Genomic DNA, 18,412 nt, shown 5'->3' on the forward strand with positions numbered 1-18,412 from the left:
GGCCTCGGTCATGTGATGATACGGCGAAAAATACAAAGAGGAGCTAAGCCTAATCGAATTTTTACTCGCGCCTTCCTCCCCTGGGTTTTTTTATTTTTTTTCCTCCTTCCTTTTCTTTCAAGTTCTTGACCTTTTCCTACTTTTACCTGTATACTCGTCCTTCTTTCTTCCTCTCTTCATCATCCCTCTTCTCATCTTCTAATACCCCCTCTTTCTTTCTCAAAAACCTTTCGCAGACTTAAAATCATGTCTTACGGAGGTGGCTACTCTCGCGGTGGCGGCGGCGGCGACTCCTACCGGTAAGTTCATTCTCACACACACTTGTTATCGTCTCCTTCGTTTGTCTCATCAAATGTATGGATTTCTGGCGAAAGCCTCGAGCCTGCACTTGTTTGCGATCGTGTTGGACAAAGGGATCCCGAGTCTATCTTGGTTTTCCCCAACCAATACCAAGCGGACAGGAGACACCGTACATTACAAGAAGAAAAATTCGTACTAACTTGCATATTCTAGCTCTCGCGGAGGTGAAGGCGGCTACTCTAACGGTGGCGGCGGTGGTGGTTACGGCGGCGGCGGTGGTTACGGTGGTGGCCGTGGTGGTGGTTACGGCGGCGGCGGCTACGGCGGTGGAGGTGGAGGTGGTTACGGTGGCGGTGGTTACGGCGGCGGTGGTGCTGCCGGTGGTGACCGCATGAACAACCTCGGCGCTGGCCTGAAGTCTCAAGACTGGGGTAAGCTCATTCAACCGCAAACGAAACGTTTTTGTATGGTTCAAACAATACTAACTTTGGTTTCACCTAGATATCAACACCATGCCCAAGTTCGAGAAGTCGTTCTACAAGGAGCACCCTGATGTCACTGCGCGCTCTGAGGAAGATGTTCAGGCCTTCCGCAAGTCCAAGGAGATGGCCATTCAGGGTACCGAGGTGCCCCGTCCCGTTGAAACCTTTGACGAGGCTGGTTTCCCCGCGTACGTTTTGTCTGAGGTCAAGGCCCAGGGCTTTGATGCTCCTACTGCTATCCAGTCCCAGGGCTGGCCCATGGCTCTTTCCGGACGCGACGTCGTCGGTATTGCCGAGACTGGTTCTGGCAAGACTCTCAGTTACTGTCTCCCCGCTATTGTTCACATCAACGCCCAGCCTCTCCTCGCCCCTGGTGATGGCCCCATTGTTCTTGTTCTGGCTCCTACTCGTGAGTTGGCTGTTCAGATTCAGGCCGAGATTACCAAGTTCGGAAAGTCCTCCCGTATTCGCAACACCTGTGTCTACGGTGGTGTCCCCAAGGGTCCTCAGATCCGCGACCTTTCTCGCGGTGTTGAGGTTTGCATTGCCACTCCCGGTCGTTTGATTGATATGCTCGAGGCTGGCCGCACCAACCTTCGTCGTGTCACTTACCTCGTTCTTGACGAGGCTGATCGTATGCTTGACATGGGTTTCGAGCCCCAAATTCGCAAGATTATCGGCCAGATTCGCCCTGATCGTCAGACTTGCATGTGGTCCGCTACGTGGCCCAAGGATGTCCGTCAGCTCGCTTCTGATTTCCTCACTGACTACATTCAAGTCAACGTCGGCTCCACCGATCTCTCCGCTAACCACCGCATCACACAAATTGTCGAGGTCATCTCCGACAGTGAGAAGCGTGACAAGATGATCAAGCACCTTGAGAAGATCATGGAGGACCGCTCCAACAAGTGCATCATTTTCACTGGTACCAAGCGTATCGCAGATGAGATTACCCGATTCCTCCGCCAGGACGGCTGGCCCGCGCTTTGTAGGTTTTCAATAAGTTCCTCACTGGCACATTCGCACCGTACTAACATATCTTCCAGCCATCCACGGTGACAAGCAACAGAACGAGCGTGACTGGGTCTTGAACGAGTTCAAGCAGGGCAAGAGCCCCATCATGGTGGCCACCGATGTGGCCTCGCGTGGTATTGGTATGAACAAACTACATCCCCCTCCTTCCATTTTCCCCTTTTTGTTCCCCCTTAGGGGGGCCCTTGGAAAACACTCACCTGTGTTGACGTTGTGTTAAAACAATGGCACGGTGCTCAAACTCTCTCGAAGCACGTCGGTGTATACGCCGCGTCCAGGCGCATCTGGTCATCCTAAATGGTTCACATGCCAAGAGGACCTTGGACTCACAGTGCAGCACAGCAGCAGGCATTCTAGCTTGGCATTGATTCTCCATTCTCCATCTCTTGTGTGACAGACTCGTAGACGAGTCGAAGTTTTTTTCTCACACAGCGTTGTTCTTGAACTGTTGAACTGTTGAAGGCTGCATTTCCAAGGTTTCTCTAGGACCACGATACTACCGCCATCCCATGGATTCGCTTCCCTTGGGATATTCTTCAATGAAACCCATCAAGAGAGCAGTGATGCATCAAGTCCTGCACGACGGAGAAAGGGTCCTTCATGGCCATACTCCCCATACCCCCACTAATATTGTATTTGCTAACTAAATTCCTCTGAAGATGTGCGCGACATCACTCATGTGCTCAACTATGATTACCCCAACAACTCGGAGGACTACGTCCACCGTATTGGTCGTACCGCTCGTGCCGGTGCCAAGGGTACCGCCATTACCTTCTTCACCGCTGACAGTAAGTTTACTACCTGTGTCTTGGGCATTAGCAAGTTATACTAACCTTCCTTTCTCCAGACTCTAAGCAGGCTCGTGACTTGATTACTATCCTCACTGAAGCTAAGCAGCAGGTTGACCCCCGTCTTGCCGAGATGGTTCGCTACGGTGGTGGTGGCGGTGGTGGTCGCTGGGGTGGCCGTGGCCGCGGTGGTGGCCGCGGTGGCTGGGGTGGTGGTCGTGGCGGCGGTGGTGGTTTCACTGCCTCCAACGCTGCTCCCGTCGGCGGCAACCGTCGTTGGTAGATGCTTCCCTGCTGCTCCCTGTGCAGTCAGTCACTTTCCCTTGTATTGTGCACTATCCCGGTAGACTATTTTCTATTTCTTCGACTTCATGCGTAACTCGGGCAGGACGGCGTTATCTTTGTTGTCATAGATAGTTCTTATTTTTTTTTTTGTTGCGTCCCTATTCTACAGGGGTTTTTTATGGTTCTCAAACTCTCGATTCATCGGTTTTAGTGGGATTTTAGGGCTTGAATTCTCACGGTGAATCCATACATGTTCATTAGTTTCAAAAAGTTTCATGCCTCAGAGACTTCGCCCACCTCTGATCCCAATAATGATTATGTTTCAAATATTTGTGCTTTTTCTAACCAACTAACTCCAATGTAATGATGTATGTAGCTAGGTAAGTCAGAGAATGTGCCTAGTTAACTAGTTAGTTAGCTATTGCCTAGTTATCCGCAACCCTCACTATCTGTGCAACCACCTTTCCACCTCCCCAGCCAAAACCTCATGGACATGGCTAGTCATATGACCCGAATTAAACCAGAAATACCTCTCCAACGGCGTCGGACACCCATACTTCTCATACTCAACCGCAATATCCGGCTGATCATATCCAGCACAGAAGTCCGTCGTATTCACAATGCCATACTTCCAGGGCTCATCAAGCATATCCGCCAACCTCGCATGCGCATCAAAAAGCATAACCCGTGCCTCCTTATGCTTTCCTGCAAATGTAGCCGCATGATCAGCCAGCGCGGAATTGTACCACCCGACCTGCGTGGCGTTCGGACTCGGCTCACTCTTTGCTTGGTTCCCTGGCGTACGGTCTAGCGGCGGTAGGTTCATGAACAGATAGTTTCTGTAGCCCAAGTTGTAGAGGGTTTCCACAGATTTGAAGAGTGTGTATGTGAGGTTTTCGTAGAAGGTTGGGAAATCGACAGCGTATTTTGCGCTGTCGTTGATGTCGTTGATGCCAATCCACAGGGCGACGAGGGTTTTGTCTTGCTTGAAACCTGGAAGGTTATATAGGAGGGCTGGGTGGCCGTATTGTTTGAATTGGTTTATTTGGTCTACTAGCGAGACTGTAAAGTTGTGGTGGAGGGGTGTGCTTGGGTTTGGTTAGTTGGACTTGTTCGTGAATGCTGATGAAGTGAATTCAGGTAGATCGTGGACTGTGGTGCTGTGCTTACTACTCGGTTGAGATATCCGCACCTCCAAATGCAAAATCCCAGAGTTGCTTTTTGCAGTTTTGGGGTGAGGTGAGGCCAGGGTGGACGCCGCAATCTGTGAGATACTCAACCCAGTTGGGGCCGCCTTCTGCTGTTGCGGTCTAAAGTAGAGATTTAATATCTAAATGATGATCTGTTTGGTTCGATCGCGTCAGGATGCAAGCTTACTTGATTTTGGACTATCTTGTTGGAAAGTAGGCTTTCGGCATCATAGGCGAGGTTGAATTGGTCTCCAATGAAACTATAATTCTGATGTCCGAGGGTTCCCTGGACATACGTGTAGGAGTCACCGAAGGCGATTCTTTGGTATGGGGTTAGTGCTGTTTATATTCTTGTAGTCTCAATACACTTACAGAGACTTGGTCGATGACCAGTCGAATTTGGCCTGTTTTGATACAGGGCCTGCCCTGGCGAAAGTATTGCAAGAGGTGATGGCTAGGATGCATGTCGTCAGAAGAATCATTATGGCAGTTGGATTAGTAGGCCTAGCATAAAAGAAGGTGGAATGGCCTAGTTTCTACATGGTACGGAATATATAGATCTTCGAGTAGACGATCTAGTTCGTTTGACCCCGCAAATGGTCGATGTCCGGGGAAATTCTACAGAGTTGACGGAATATAATTTTCCATCAGTTATTTTACTCGACGCTCTTTGGATTAATACTTTACTTCGCGGTCAATTGTGGATAAAGGAAAGAAGATGGAATCCTGAACTCGTGGTGCTCATAGAAAGACATCAAATATATTCCCACAGTTTGGCCATAATTCAACATATAACAAGAAAACCCATAGAAAGCCATATCAGACTATCAGATGGAGTATTCTCTGATATATGAAAATCCGCAACCTGGCCAGCGTATCGAGTTGGCTTAGCACCTGAGATATTTGCCTTCTCGCCAGGCACCAGTACGTGCGGACTTATAAAAGTCAATAGTTATGATAATCACAGATCCCACATGTAAAGGACCAGGTGTTTTCTATTGCATGTCAGCGGCGAATGAACTCTAAGAAAAGATAAAACAAGTGAAGATGACGGAGGAGGCAGATATAAGTACTCCGTACTTACTGGGGTGGGGCGACAGCCCTGGCAACTGGATACCTCAGCCCTATAGACCTTACCTCATTCGACACAAGTGTGTGATGAATCTGTGATCAATCTACACTAGGAAGCATTACTTACATATACTATTATACTACTAGTAGGGGTCGATTTCAAACCCGCCGAGATTTCGCTGCATATCTCAACATTCAAGCTTTATGCTTAAAACGGCCCACAGCGAGGCTATGTTGTGGGTTCCTTTTAGCGTCTCATGACATGACAAGCTCTATAAATGTCTAAAGTAAAGCTATACGGAGATCAGTGGGGGCCCGCCATTGATTTTTTTGGGTCTGGGTTTGTATATGGAGTACAGTTATATAAATTCTGGCCATGCGTCTCCGACATTGGAAATGCAATGAATTCTGTTTGGATTTACTGCAATATATTGTCATGCTAGTCACAGATCTTTCTAGATTATTACGAGGATGCAACACATACAAATACAGAGCCACGTGCACAGCGATGTCAGAATAGTTTTCCGATTAGGCTGAGGTACCGATTTCCCATCACAACGCCCAAAAATGATATTCCCACAAGAAACACACCAAAAAGAGACCTGCATACATATCAATGCGTTGACTCCAGACACTGTACGGGATACACAATCCGGTAAGCATATACCTACATCCCGCGCATGCATGCATACAACATCCACCGAGTCTTGAAATAGCCCTCGGCACGAAAAATACACCTGAAAGTACAGTATATGGTTCAAGAGACGCCTAAGAGAGCGACGTGCAGTAGTGCGGACAACAGGCTAGCGTTAAATGGTGTACTCAATGTCTGTATTATGCATGAGCAGCATGCATAAGCACCGCACCTCCCACGTCAAGGCGCTATAACAATCTCCAGAAAGAGTTTTCATCCGACGATGCACGTCGGAGAACAAGGGGGTAGGTAGAACTCTCTCCGGTCAATCCAAGCCGAACCATAGAAAATTCACCAGCCGCAGTGCCCAGACTTTCTGTGGCCAACAGGGGGCCGATCCGACAGCAGCAGGACACACTAGTCAGACGTTTGCTGTATCAGGCGATAGTACGCCCCCAAGAAAATAAATGATTAAAAAATATTAAAAAGCAAATATACTTGTGTTTAACTTTCCCTTTTTTGTTGTCTAGAGCAAACGTAGAACATGCATGGAAAATATAACTCTGCTCGGTCTACGGAGTACTCGGGTTGGTATTAGGGATTCTGATTTTGATGGATTACTGAGCATATCCTATGACCGCTGGGCTTTGAGTTGTAGTACTGGAAATGGAAACAATAGATTAAATTATGCATAGTTATATAGTGGCAATAATATAAAAGTGGTATTTTCACATGTCATCGCAGATATGATCGTAGGCAAGATCTTCGTTAACAATGTGTCACTTTCTTCTCGAAAGGTAAAATTATTAGTAGAGTGCCATTATATTTTGGACTTGCTTAGCTCCCTGTCTCGGGATCTGAATCCCTGCAGGACTCTGTCTCATTGATTGGAGGAATTATGCTGGTCTCCTGCCATTTCAAGATTTCAATATAAGGGTATGTCCTTTAACCGAGGTTTCATCACAGCTATCCATCTCGGTCTCAACCCCTGTAAAAATAACATAAAAAAAAAAAGAAAGACGGATGTGAGAAAAGAGACCTAAGATACGAAGCAATTCCATGGAATAACGAATCACCATCCGGGGTGTGCTGATCCGCCTAGATATATATAAATATATATAACGCGATCTGCCGAAGCATTAGCGGGTGAGACTTACTGCGTTCGGTGTAGTCTCCCAACCTTGGAACTTATCCACTTGCCATGCACAGGCCAACTGTGGAGTTTAGGGAAATTGCACTTCCCCCCCCTAAGAGCACAGACAACAATTTCTCTGATAGGAACTCGGCAAGTTCGTGGACTTTCGGTTACTGCATGTACATTTAACCTCAGGGCAAAGAGAGAGCCCCTTTCCTTTTTCACCTTTTTTTTTTTTTTTTTTTTGCGTTTAGATGTTTGGATGTATGGAAATATCAAGGATCTAGTTAAAGAGTAACTCTCTGGTTCGGGAGATCACCGTGTATAAGGCACAAGGAAACCAAATTCTGGCGTGCTGGGGAAAGAGAATATGTAGCCAAGCCAAGCCTTTTCTCTAATGATCGCCCCCTGAACGATTCGAGCTAAGGAAAATGACCGGAGAATACCCGTAGTTATTATTGTACGGAGTACATTGCACTCCGTAGACTGGACCAGACTCCATGTGGAAACATTTTCCACTCTCTTTTCTTACCCGACCATTTGCCATTTGCTAGCTCGTTTTAACTTCATTTAGTACAAATATACGAAGTGGATATTATTATGTTGTATGTTCCTACTCCGTATCCGTACTCCGTACAAAGACTTATATCAGGCAAATTGATAATATGCAATATTCAATATACAATATTCAATATTCAATAAACTAACATGCAGAAATGGGCCCACGTGCATCAAAGTGACATGGATGAACGTCTGCAGGTCCTGCTTTTGGGATTGAGCCATTTAATTCTGAGAAATATGCTTTCCTTTTGGATTTCTTCTCTTTCTACTGTCCAAATCCAAACAATAAGCCATAGCCGCGGAAGGCGCTTTATATTACATTATCATATGAATATAATCAGGAAAGTAAAAAAAAAAAAAAAGAAAAAACCAAGAAAAAGAAAAGGAAATGCAAGAAACCCTCTTGATAGATAAATAGTTATGCAAATAGGACATAAAAATCGGGGATAGTCAAGGGTCGCGGAATACAGGCCAAGGTATTATTGACCTCCGTACTCCGTATGCATATATTATACAACATACGGAGTGTACGGAGAACAGCGCGACTGGGTACAGAGCGGCTGCGGCGTCCAATGATTGACGCGCCATATGAATTTGATATTGATCATCCCATTATGCCCTCGACAACTGGAAACTGTGTGTTGTCCTCGCGGAGTCCGCCGTCTGGTCCCACTGTTATATCGTTTGGAGATTGTCGGTGTCGATTTGATTTGTATTCTTCCATTGGTCGGTCCATTTGTCCACTGGTTAAGTTAATGGATTATTATTTATCCTAACAACAAGGTACGTACTTGAGTACTCCGTACCTTGGAAGACAATAATTTGTACTCCATAGTTAGTACATGACTCGTTAGGGCGTGTCAGATATAAATGATCCTATGAAGAAATAGAGTCACGAAAAACAATCTAAAACAAGTAAAACCGATTAAAAATCCAAAATCCAAAATCCAAAATCATTCACTTGCTTTTCCCTCACCGGCAGTGGAGGAACAGGTTCCGCGCCTGCGGGGTGAGATCCGGCCCCCCTGAAAACGCCAATCATCAATTGAAGAGCGAGTGTCGGTTTTCCGAGCTCAGGGCCTTGCATCTTGAGTATTTTCTCCCTGGTTTTTCCGTGTTCTTCCTATCAGACTCCTATTTATCCAGAGTGGGGGGTTGAGGGTACGGAGTACTCCGTACGGAGTACATACTGTACAAAGATATCTACGGAACGGAGGACGGAATGGTTTTTGATCCCCCACTTTCTCTAATTGGGAGGCTGAAATGTGAATATTAAGGAATATTAACGAATATTAACGCGAATAACGAATCACGAATAACGGGGTGCCAAGGAGATGTAATTACTGTAAGAATTATACTGTCCTCCACTATGGATTGAGCACTGAGCATACACTGATCGTACCGGAGAGCCGCCGAGTACTCCGCTCGTAATTTGATGAGTTTGACCAATTGGCGGTGATAATGGGCTCGTCTCATGAAAATGCTAAGAAAATGATGGCCCCCTTTCTCCTCTTTTTCTTTTCTTGGTACAGAGATTGGTGTGGTATGTGCTTTTTGTACTATAATTATCACCATATAGAAACGGTTATCAATTGGATAAACGGTACTTTACTTATGTAGGGAATATAGGATTGGAGATCGTAAAGGGAATAATAGGAATTAGAACTTACATCTACTTTGTAGAATTGAATCGTTAATGATCTTGAAGACATAAATTTTTCTCAGACACCAGATATCAGGAGATAGGCTCCGATCACCGGGGGGTTGTTGTTGTTATTCCACGGTCTCCACTCACGCGTCTGTAGGTATCGTAACGGGTGACGCGACCAGATATGTATTCTTGCCATGACTCAACCGGTTTCATTGCAGAACGTTAACATGACTAGCCTGTGATTAGGGTGTAGTTAGGGCGTATAGCCGTTGTCTATATGTTGTAAGTAGTATTCCAATTTAAGCCTCTTTATGTACGTTCTACGAGTTACATGGGACAATGTACTCTGTACTAGGGGGTAGTTTTCTACACCGAAGTATGCATATGTATACTCCGTACTCCGTACTGAATACCTGTAATCAAAGTGCAACACTGAACCTCCTTTTCAGGAAAAGAAGCTATCACCGGCTTCAACCGCCTCGGCTTTGAACCTTTGCATCAGACTTTAACGCTAGACCGAAAGAAGTCAGGACTGTCCACCGAGCTTCTCCATTATCCACCAGTGACTCCACCACTTTTCTCCTATTGGTGTAATAGGGACCGAGTGCCTGCCTTTGCTTGCCTTTGCCTGCCTTTGATGCCCTTTGGCCGTCCACACTAGCCCTGGTCTTCCCGAGTCCCATCGCTTTCTTCTTCCCCCGACCTGCGCTACTCCCTTTTCTACCTTAGTTCCCTTCCCTACCCCCTCCCCCTCTATACCCCTTTTAGTATCGGTTCCATCTGTCGGTTGAGGTTCCTCGGGCACGCCATTCCTAGTGCCCACCTTTTGGTCAAAAAATGTCCTGGCTTCTGACATCTTTGGTTGGTACCCACGGGCCATATACGCTAGGTTCTCCCTTTCGACGCACCCGAGTTGCGGGTAGACTAAGAGGCCTCCAGTTGGGAACCTAACCCAGTAGTCACTTAGCAAAAAACAACAACATCTGTATATATCATTTTTATGATATTCCCATCCATGAGCAATAATTATTTTATTTAATGATAGAAGCATTCGACATGGGTTGCCACATCTCCCCTGGATGGTTCCGCTTTTTTTTCTCTTCTTTTCTTTCAAAACCGAAAACTGAAAAAAAAAAAAAAAAAATGTTATCATACGGACATGGAAAGCTTAGCCGGTAACGACACTGAGGGGAAAGGGGGCCAAACCAGTTAACTGTCGGAGTATTGTGTGGAAAAAGGGAATGGTCCGAGATCAGAGAAAGTAAATGATTTATTAATTTCACTTTTATCCCCCTCTTTTTGATATACACATATATATTCCAATGTTTAAATGTTTCTCCTCGGAATTGTTTGTATTTATATTGTACATTGTACTCGTACTCGGTATAAAGACAGGGATACATACACTACCCAGGTGTTCCAAGATTCTATTGAATATATTGTATATTGTATATATTGTATATTGAATATATAAAATATAATAACCAAACAAAAGTTAAAAAAAAAGAAAGAAAAAGAAAATCCACCTCCCCTCAAAAGAAAAAAAAAAAAATGGAATGCAGATGTAATTTTCGAATGACCAACGATATCGCCAACCAAAATTACGTGGTCCACCTGGAGGATCCACAACATCCTCGGATCCCACGAGGATTGCTTTTCCTTTCTCCTAATCGTCTTAACTCGTCTTACCTTTTAGGCTGCTCCAAAGTCGCGTTGACTCCTTGACTTTTTCTTTTTTACTAGTCTCTTTAGTTATTCTCCCGTGGCTATTTTTCCGGGTGCCTCGTGCTTACCGCCACCTGCAAGGCATCCTCGTCCGAACTAAAGATTAAGCATCTAAGCATCTTGGTATCAAGTCCATTCTTTTTTTTTTTTTTCTTTCTTTTTTTCTTTCTTTTTTTTCTCTTTTCGAAGCTACGCGCTTTCAATTCCCAATTTACAATATATTGAATGTTGTGAATTGAAAATCTCCTATATTCTTCTTCTCTTTTTTCTCCCCCCAAGATCTCTTATCTCGAAATCATCTGTGCGCAAACCTGTTCGATCAGTGTTCGCGACTTATCTTCACATTATTATCAATTCCCTAGGAATTGAACGGAAAAAAAAAGGTACGTTAAAAAAGATATATATCCTAGATCTGGAGAAGGTCAGCCACGATCCCAACGTGGGAACTTAGTGCCTCCGTCCCCTTGCTTGGAACGTGTCGGACCGACTCATCAATTTCCCCGACTTTCTCCTACCCATTGTTGTGTTGACGCGTCTTTGACACAGATCCAACACAGAAAACTATTCCTTCCTAGATTCGTCGGCATCCTTGCGCGCGAATCCTCTCTTTTATGGACAACCGGCCCGCTTCCGAGTACGCACAGCCAGGTTCGCACCACCCAAACACCGTTACCGACGCACCCTCTGAACAAAAACCTGCAGACCAAAATTCTGCTGCTGCTGCTCACTACACCCCGCAACCTGAGGTCCGCCCTACGCCGCAGTACACACCGCAGCCGGAGGTTCGACCTAATATTTCGTCGGCCAACACTCCTCAGTCGGATTACGGTCTGAACCCTCCGCCGACCGCCCGCTCGCCTGCCTACCAGGACTATCTTCACCGTCCTCCCCAGTCCTACGCCCCCAACTCCCAACCCGGTGGTGCGGCAGGTATGGCTCAAGCAACAAGTCCGTTCATCAACACCTTGCCTACGGGCCCGCGCAGTCCGCACTCAAAGTCTGACGCGCCCGTTCCTATAGATCCTTCGCTTCCGGCCAACAGCCCCACTTACCCTCCTCCCTACTCTCCTTATCAACCTCAGGGACATGAGATGGCGCAGTACCCGGGTCACCCCCCTCCGCCTCAGCACATGTACGCACGCCCAGATTGGCCTCACAGCTATGGACAACAGCATCATGGATTGCCGGGACCTTATGCTTCCCCGGCCACAACGGTTAGTTCCACCTCTCCTGTTCCTGCATTGCCAGGGTCACGCACTCCAAAGGTATGTTTTTGATGATTCCCTGGGGGTTATTTCTGAAGGCTTCTCACTTTGTTCAATCAATGCTTTGTCTTGGATGCCTCTGGGGGTTGGTCATGTGGTTCGTAGATTGCCGTCGCAGGGATCGTCAAAAAAAAAAAAAAATAGTGTGCTCTGGCCCTCAACCGCTTCCTTGCTTTTGGAATACGATTGGGAATCTATTGGGTTTGATCGAAGCTGATTCATGGGTCTACTTTCATCTAGGTCTACTCATTTGTCCCGATTCCTGGTGCACAGCAGCATAAGCGTCCCCGTCGTCGTTACGAGGAGATTGAGCGCATGTATAAGTGTGGATGGAACGGATGTGAGAAAGCATATGGTACTCTAAACCATTTGAATGCACACGTGACTATGCAATCGCACGGTGCAAAACGTACTCCTGAGGGTAGGTGCATCTCATTTTCTTTGTTTCTAGATGTTTGGGGGCCAATGCGACTGAGATGTTATATCTTTTGTCGCAAATGGCTGGATCGGGTTAGCGCCGGCCCTCGGACGCTAGTGAGTTACACTAGATGTCGTGGGGCCCGCAGTAGCGTGGCCGACGGCGTGGAGGTTAAGCTTGCCTCTTATCCCTTTCCGCCGTCCCCCTCGCCACCAAACCTAGTCCATGCTATTCCTATTTTGGAAACCGGTCATTACTACCCAAGTTCACTGCTGACTTCTCTCTTCTAGAATTCAAGGAAATCCGCAAGGAATGGAAGGCTCGCAAGAAGGAGGAAGAGGCTCAGCGTAAGGCTATTGAGGAGCGTGAGCGTGCTGCCGCCCAGGCCGCTCAGGCCAACCAGGTCGAACCTCCCAATCCCTCTGACCCATCCCACGGCCAGCCACCTGCTTATGCCGGTGGAGTCCGCCCTCAACTCCCTCCGATCGGATACCAGCCCGCGGATAGCCAGGTCCCCAGCCAGTACGGTGGTCCTCCTGGCGGTGGAATGGTCTATCAAAACAATGCACAGATGGCCTACCCTCCCAACTACCCTCACTCTCCCTACCAGAGCGGACCGGTGTACCCGCAACGTGAGTAATGTCGCCGCCTTTTTCCTCCATACCAGGATCGACTCCACTGGACTCTCTCTTTCGACAAAGTCATCCTCGCCCGACCTGTCAGCTGATCTATAAATTCGCTACGGCTTCCAGAGACTCAATCCAACTATCCGCAATAATTTTTCCCTCCCCCGCATAATCACCTCTTCCGCTATGGACCTACACGGACGGAAATGCATTTGATTTTTCTTTCTTATCACGATATCCCCTGTCCTTGACTAATGTTCTCGTCCTGGATTCCGATTCCGATTCCCATCTCCTTCCAACACACCACATCACTTCCGCTCTCAAGTCCTTCGTGCTATGATACCAACCTCTGCGGCTTTTATTCCTAATCTGTCTAAGAGTGGCTTTTCCAGCTTTGTTCTATACCTGTCATCCTTTTTTGTGTTAGAGTGCATCGAGCTGAGAGGGTGTGCTGCCCTTTTGCACCCTCTCTCTGTTCTGTTTCCTACTTGAAATTTGATGCAGAAAGTGGTGTATGTCTTATCCTTGTTTGCCTGTTTGCTAGGGTTGTGGCTTCAAGGATGGGTTGGCGGATTATTTGCATCTGTTCATTATCGACAGCATTCTCCCAAAATCGTTCTCCTGGGGGTTCTTTGTTTTTGTTTTACTTGTTTCTTGTTTCCCTCTTATCTTGTGTTAAACTTTGCTAAATGCAAGTGTGTTCCCTTGTCTCCTCTCTTTTCTTTTTCTATAACGTACATCATCCATGCTCCACGGGCTTATGTTCCAATCTGATTATGTGTATTATTCTTTTTTCTTCGTCTTTTTCAATATTTAGTGCATTACCTGCAATTGAGTTTATGGCAATCTTATTGATATGGTGTACTGTATGCCCAAAAATTGTGTATGCAAGAAAGACACATTTTCAGTGATATGTAGGAAAGAAATTATAGAAGTGGAATCTGCCAAATACAAGCTAGTGCAATCATGACCCAAAAGAAAAGAAAAAGAAAAAAGGCATCAAGGTACTGTACTATGCGCTAGCCTGACTTAAGCATGTCATCAAAAAAGACACAGATAGCCGAGCCGGATAGAATCAAAACCGACCAGTATTATAGTTAGCAATGAATCAACTTTGTATCCATTTTCAGCTAAGCCACGCCTAACCAAAATCAGCACTAAGTAGTACCGGCAGTTACCTTGGACCGAGCACAATACCATGCACTGAAAGCCGTTTGATGTGCATACGCACCGGCAACTAGTTACTGCACATGGTAGTTACGTACATACATGTATGCGAGTGTGAGTACCTGACTAGGACCGAATAAGACAAAGCGTAAGCACTATGTAACCAACTATATGTGGGGTGTACATCGCACATACCTAAGACAGGGAAGCTAGTACAGTAAAGTGTAAAAGCGTAAAGCGCCGCGTGGTTGGGGACGTTAGTATCAGCCACCGATATCATTCGTGGGGGGTAGACTGGTGGTAATTTTCCTTTTTAGAGTTATTCCTAATTGTTTCTAGCTTGCTTCCTCTTCCTGTCTAGCTGCCCGCACATACGATGTCGCATTGCTTAGTACTACTTAGTCTGTTTCTCTTTGTACTCCACTGGGGTGTTCTTAGCTTCGGACTAGTGTCGTGTGCTACTCTGGGTAGGCTGTGCATGTGATACGAGAGTATAGTCTGGTTGGGTTGGGCTAGGGAGGACGCTAGCGAGGCAGATGTAGGGATTGATCTGCATGGGTATACGGGTAAACGGTAAATGAGATATATCTACTATGAAGTTATAGAAGGTCTTGGACTTTTGGATCTTGTGTATGTAGGTATACTTGGATTGAATAACTAGTTAACTAGTTAATGGGAATACAACATACTTCGGTACAATGGGCTCTGAAACCTGTGGCTTCGGCTAGACATTATGGGTCTAATAATAGAAAATCTATGAGATAGAGAAAGTGAGAGAGTTTTTATATGAAGCTTTATATCCACTTCGATATAGAGTTGATTTAAAGTCGGAAGTGTACACTTTCATCCACGGATCAGTGCATGGGCTAAGTCCACAGGTGTAACGCAGATCTAGATACCCTTAAGAAACTAGTACACTAGTAAAGTACTTAAACGCACAGAAGACTCTGGGAAATGTGCTCTAGCGCTCCCGTCAGGCCCGCAGGGAACATGGGTGGAGGGAATGGGAACTAAACCACTTATAGTCTAGTTGGATGTCGAAGAACCTGAGGTATCAATGACAGCTTTATGCCTCAGGCGAAAGGAAATTATTGCCTGAATATACAGGCATAAAATCTAGACCCGATACGAACTAGCGTCCGGACAATCTGCGAAATTGTTTTGCGGTCCGTCTCCAACATGCAATGAAGAAATAACAATCTGTTCTTCTTGTTTTTCCATTTTGCCACTTCGCCCTTGTTGAATTCGTGTCTCCTTTATAGCATTGTGCAGGACACAAGCTGAACCCCTGGAGATCACAGTAATCCGGTCATGACATTCCGGTTTCCGGGGTCGCTCGTGAACAGAGCTTTGCGCAGCCGACTTCTTACCGCGCAGCAATACCGTGCTACTACTGCATCCCAACGACTACCACAGACATTGATTGCGACGAGTAACCACCGCCAATATACCTCCTCCTCCTCCTTCAACCGATCCTCCGATAGAGACCGCGATGCTCGCCGTATAAAACATGTTGGCGAGAATCATTTTAAAAGTCGACATGACAATAGGCGGGAGAGCCAGGATGTCAAGACTAGGGAGAGTCATGACATTTTGATGGCCATTGCGTCGGGTTCGTTGACCGGGAAGTACAACAGTCAGCTTGAATCTTCAGCAAGTAAGGCTCTGGATCCCGAGGTCGCTGAAACCGAGGACTTGGAGAATGATCCATATGATTACCAGGATGGTGAAAGCGAGGCCAAGGAGAACGGTGTGCCTGAGGATCAGGAATCCAAAGAACAAGAAGTAGAGGCCGATATCGAGGCCGATTCCGCCGATGGCGAGGCTCCCGAGAACAACAGCTTTCGTGGTCCACTTGGGGGAATGCCAAAACTCACACCCAAGATCATAAACGAGGAATTGAAATGGTTGAATGACCCTCGCAAAATGGCGGATCGGGTCGCGCGCATTTTACACAGTGGCAATCCGGCCCTGGCGGCGGCCTTGGTTCGCGCTGGAACAAAGCAGGGGTTGAGATGTGATGTTGCTTGGAATCATCTCCTGCAATATTGCATGGATCAAAACCACCCGCAGGCTGCGTTCAAGTTCTACAATGATGTGAGTTTTGTCGTTCTGCGGTGCTGCCATACAGGGCGTTGCCCGAGATTGAGGTTTGGGCTTGTATGCTGACAGATTTTCTCTCGCAGATGAAAAAGCGTGGCAGGAGACCAACCCCCAGAACGTATACGATCATGTTGAAGGGCTTCAGCTCAGCCCCGAGGTCATTGGGTGTCGCCAAAACTGCCGCTTCTGTATACCGCTCGATTGGTTCACCGAACTCTGGAGTCAAGCTTGATATCATACACACCAACGCTATGCTTACAGTCTGCCATCGTCATTGGGATATGGACCGTCTGTGGAAAATTGCTGGTGAATTACCCGAAGAGGGACCCGGTGCCCCGGATGCTACCACATACACCATTATCTTGAACGCTGTCCAATTCGCAGCTCGCAGAGATATAGAGAAAATGTCTCCTGATGAGATTGAAAAGATTCTCGAACGGAAGGCCCAGGTTATTACCGAAGGCAAACGGATTTGGGCCGATGTTATCTGGCGTTGGAAGAACCAAACCTTGAAAATTGACAATGAACTTGTTAACGGCATGGCCAGCTTGCTTTTGGAAGGCGGTAGTGATATTGACTGTTACAATGTCATGGAATTGTACAAGCAAACCATGGGGGTGCCCATACTGCAAAAACGACCCACCGAGGACGAAAAGACGACCCGCCGCAGGATCACCCCCGAGCAAACTCAAGCGCTTGAAGTCTCAGAGGCTACGCGGCAATCAAAATTGGAAGATGTTCCGTTTGTAGACGAAAACAATCGACCAATTCAAAGTCTGGAACCGGCCGTGGAACTCGAGCAAGACTTGAGAGAAGAAGTGGAAGAATTGGAGATGGAGAAAGAGGAAGAAGTGGAAGAGGAGGAAGAGGAAGACTTTACGGAACTCTTCAAACCTGTCGTTCCCCAGGCGGAGGAGCTATCATTCCTTGAACCAAACAGCAAGGAACTGACTCTTATCCTGAATGCTTGTTTCACCATGACCCAGGGATCCGAGGGTGGACAGGCCTACTGGAAACATATGACTTTGGACGACCATGAATACCGCATTGACCCTGATACCTTCACCTACATCCAATATTTCCGCCTCCTCCGCATCTCTCGCTCTAGCAAAATCAGTGTCAAAACCATGCGGGAGCAAATGGTCCCCTCCGGCCAAGCAACCGGAACAGCATTCCACGTCGCTCTCAGTGTCTGCCGCCGTGATCGTCGCAACCACTCAGTCCTCAAGCACGCAAACGAGCTGGTCGCTTTGATGGACAAAGCATTGATCCTACCTGACATTCGCGTCCTGGAAGGCTATCTGGAAACCATCCAGATTCTTTCCTCTAACCCGTCCGTCCTTCTGCACCTCAGAGGACTTGATATAGAAGACTCCCAATCAACCAAAACCACTAAACTGCACGAGATGGGCAGGAAGTTACAAGCGAAGCTGCGACTAGCTGCTATCGCCACCTTACGGCCATATATCCTCCAGCTGCACGAGGCAATGGAGAACGGCAAACCCGAGTCGAAGACTCGTTGGAGTGCCCTCCAGAACACACTTTCGGATTCTGTCGCCGGTCCCGCGGCTGTGAAGATCATGTCGCGGGTTCGTCTGGTGGTTGACGATACCCTCAAGCTTGATTATAAGGCTTATGTTTCTAAGGCCGAGCGCAAGGCCCTTGACGCCGACTCGAAGATGCTGAAGAAGTATTCTGACAAGGACGTTATTGTAGCTTGGAAGAGAAAGAAGGTATACCCGACGGCTGAGCAGAAGGAGGCGGCCCGGGAACGCATCAAAAAGTTCCAGTGGGAGGCTCGTAACCCTCGGAAGCTAGAAGGCGAGGATCAGAACGAGGAGTTCTCCTCGTGAGATGCACACATATTGAGGCTTAATCATATTCATGGCCTTGGACTCGGCGAGACTGAGTGAGGTCTCGATTGTATTATGTTTGTATATCACACATTGGGGGCTATAGATGGCGTTGCATATTTGCAT

At 46.9% G+C, this 18,412-nt stretch overlaps 4 protein-coding genes across 4 annotated transcripts; 3 read left to right on the forward strand and 1 right to left on the reverse strand.

Annotated features, from left to right (window-relative positions):
• Positions 1-246: 246 nt before the first annotated feature.
• N7516_006293 (DEAD-box ATP-dependent RNA helicase DBP2) lies at positions 247-2,885 on the forward strand (the record flags this gene model as incomplete). Its single annotated transcript, XM_057219013.1, has 6 exons — positions 247-299; positions 514-731; positions 802-1,770; positions 1,829-1,936; positions 2,474-2,602; positions 2,662-2,885. The coding sequence occupies 6 exons, from the start codon at positions 247-249 to the stop codon at positions 2,883-2,885; spliced, it is 1,701 nt and encodes a 566-aa protein (XP_057073104.1).
• A 447-nt stretch (positions 2,886-3,332) lies between these two features.
• On the reverse strand, positions 3,333-4,559 carry N7516_006294 (SGNH/GDSL hydrolase family protein; the record flags this gene model as incomplete). Its single annotated transcript, XM_057219014.1, has 4 exons — positions 3,333-3,975; positions 4,058-4,197; positions 4,265-4,397; positions 4,450-4,559. 4 exons carry the CDS (start codon positions 4,557-4,559, stop codon positions 3,333-3,335), a joined length of 1,026 nt encoding a protein of 341 aa, XP_057073105.1.
• A 6,906-nt stretch (positions 4,560-11,465) lies between these two features.
• On the forward strand, positions 11,466-13,177 carry N7516_006295 (putative C2H2 transcription factor (Con7); the record flags this gene model as incomplete). Its single annotated transcript, XM_057219015.1, has 5 exons — positions 11,466-11,502; positions 11,557-11,802; positions 11,875-12,068; positions 12,360-12,540; positions 12,828-13,177. 5 exons carry the CDS (start codon positions 11,466-11,468, stop codon positions 13,175-13,177), a joined length of 1,008 nt encoding a protein of 335 aa, XP_057073106.1.
• Positions 13,178-15,641: 2,464 nt separating this feature from the next.
• Positions 15,642-18,286, forward strand: N7516_006296 (pentatricopeptide repeat-containing protein; the record flags this gene model as incomplete). The annotated part of the gene is made up of 2 exons (XM_057219016.1): positions 15,642-16,427; positions 16,517-18,286. 2 exons carry the CDS (start codon positions 15,642-15,644, stop codon positions 18,284-18,286), a joined length of 2,556 nt encoding a protein of 851 aa, XP_057073107.1.
• Positions 18,287-18,412: the final 126 nt, after the last annotated feature.

This window comes from Penicillium verrucosum (assembly GCF_028828655.1).
Source record: "Penicillium verrucosum strain IBT 35672 chromosome Unknown utg000002l_segment0_segment0, whole genome shotgun sequence".
In the NCBI taxonomy this organism is placed as follows: domain Eukaryota; kingdom Fungi; phylum Ascomycota; class Eurotiomycetes; order Eurotiales; family Aspergillaceae; genus Penicillium; species Penicillium verrucosum.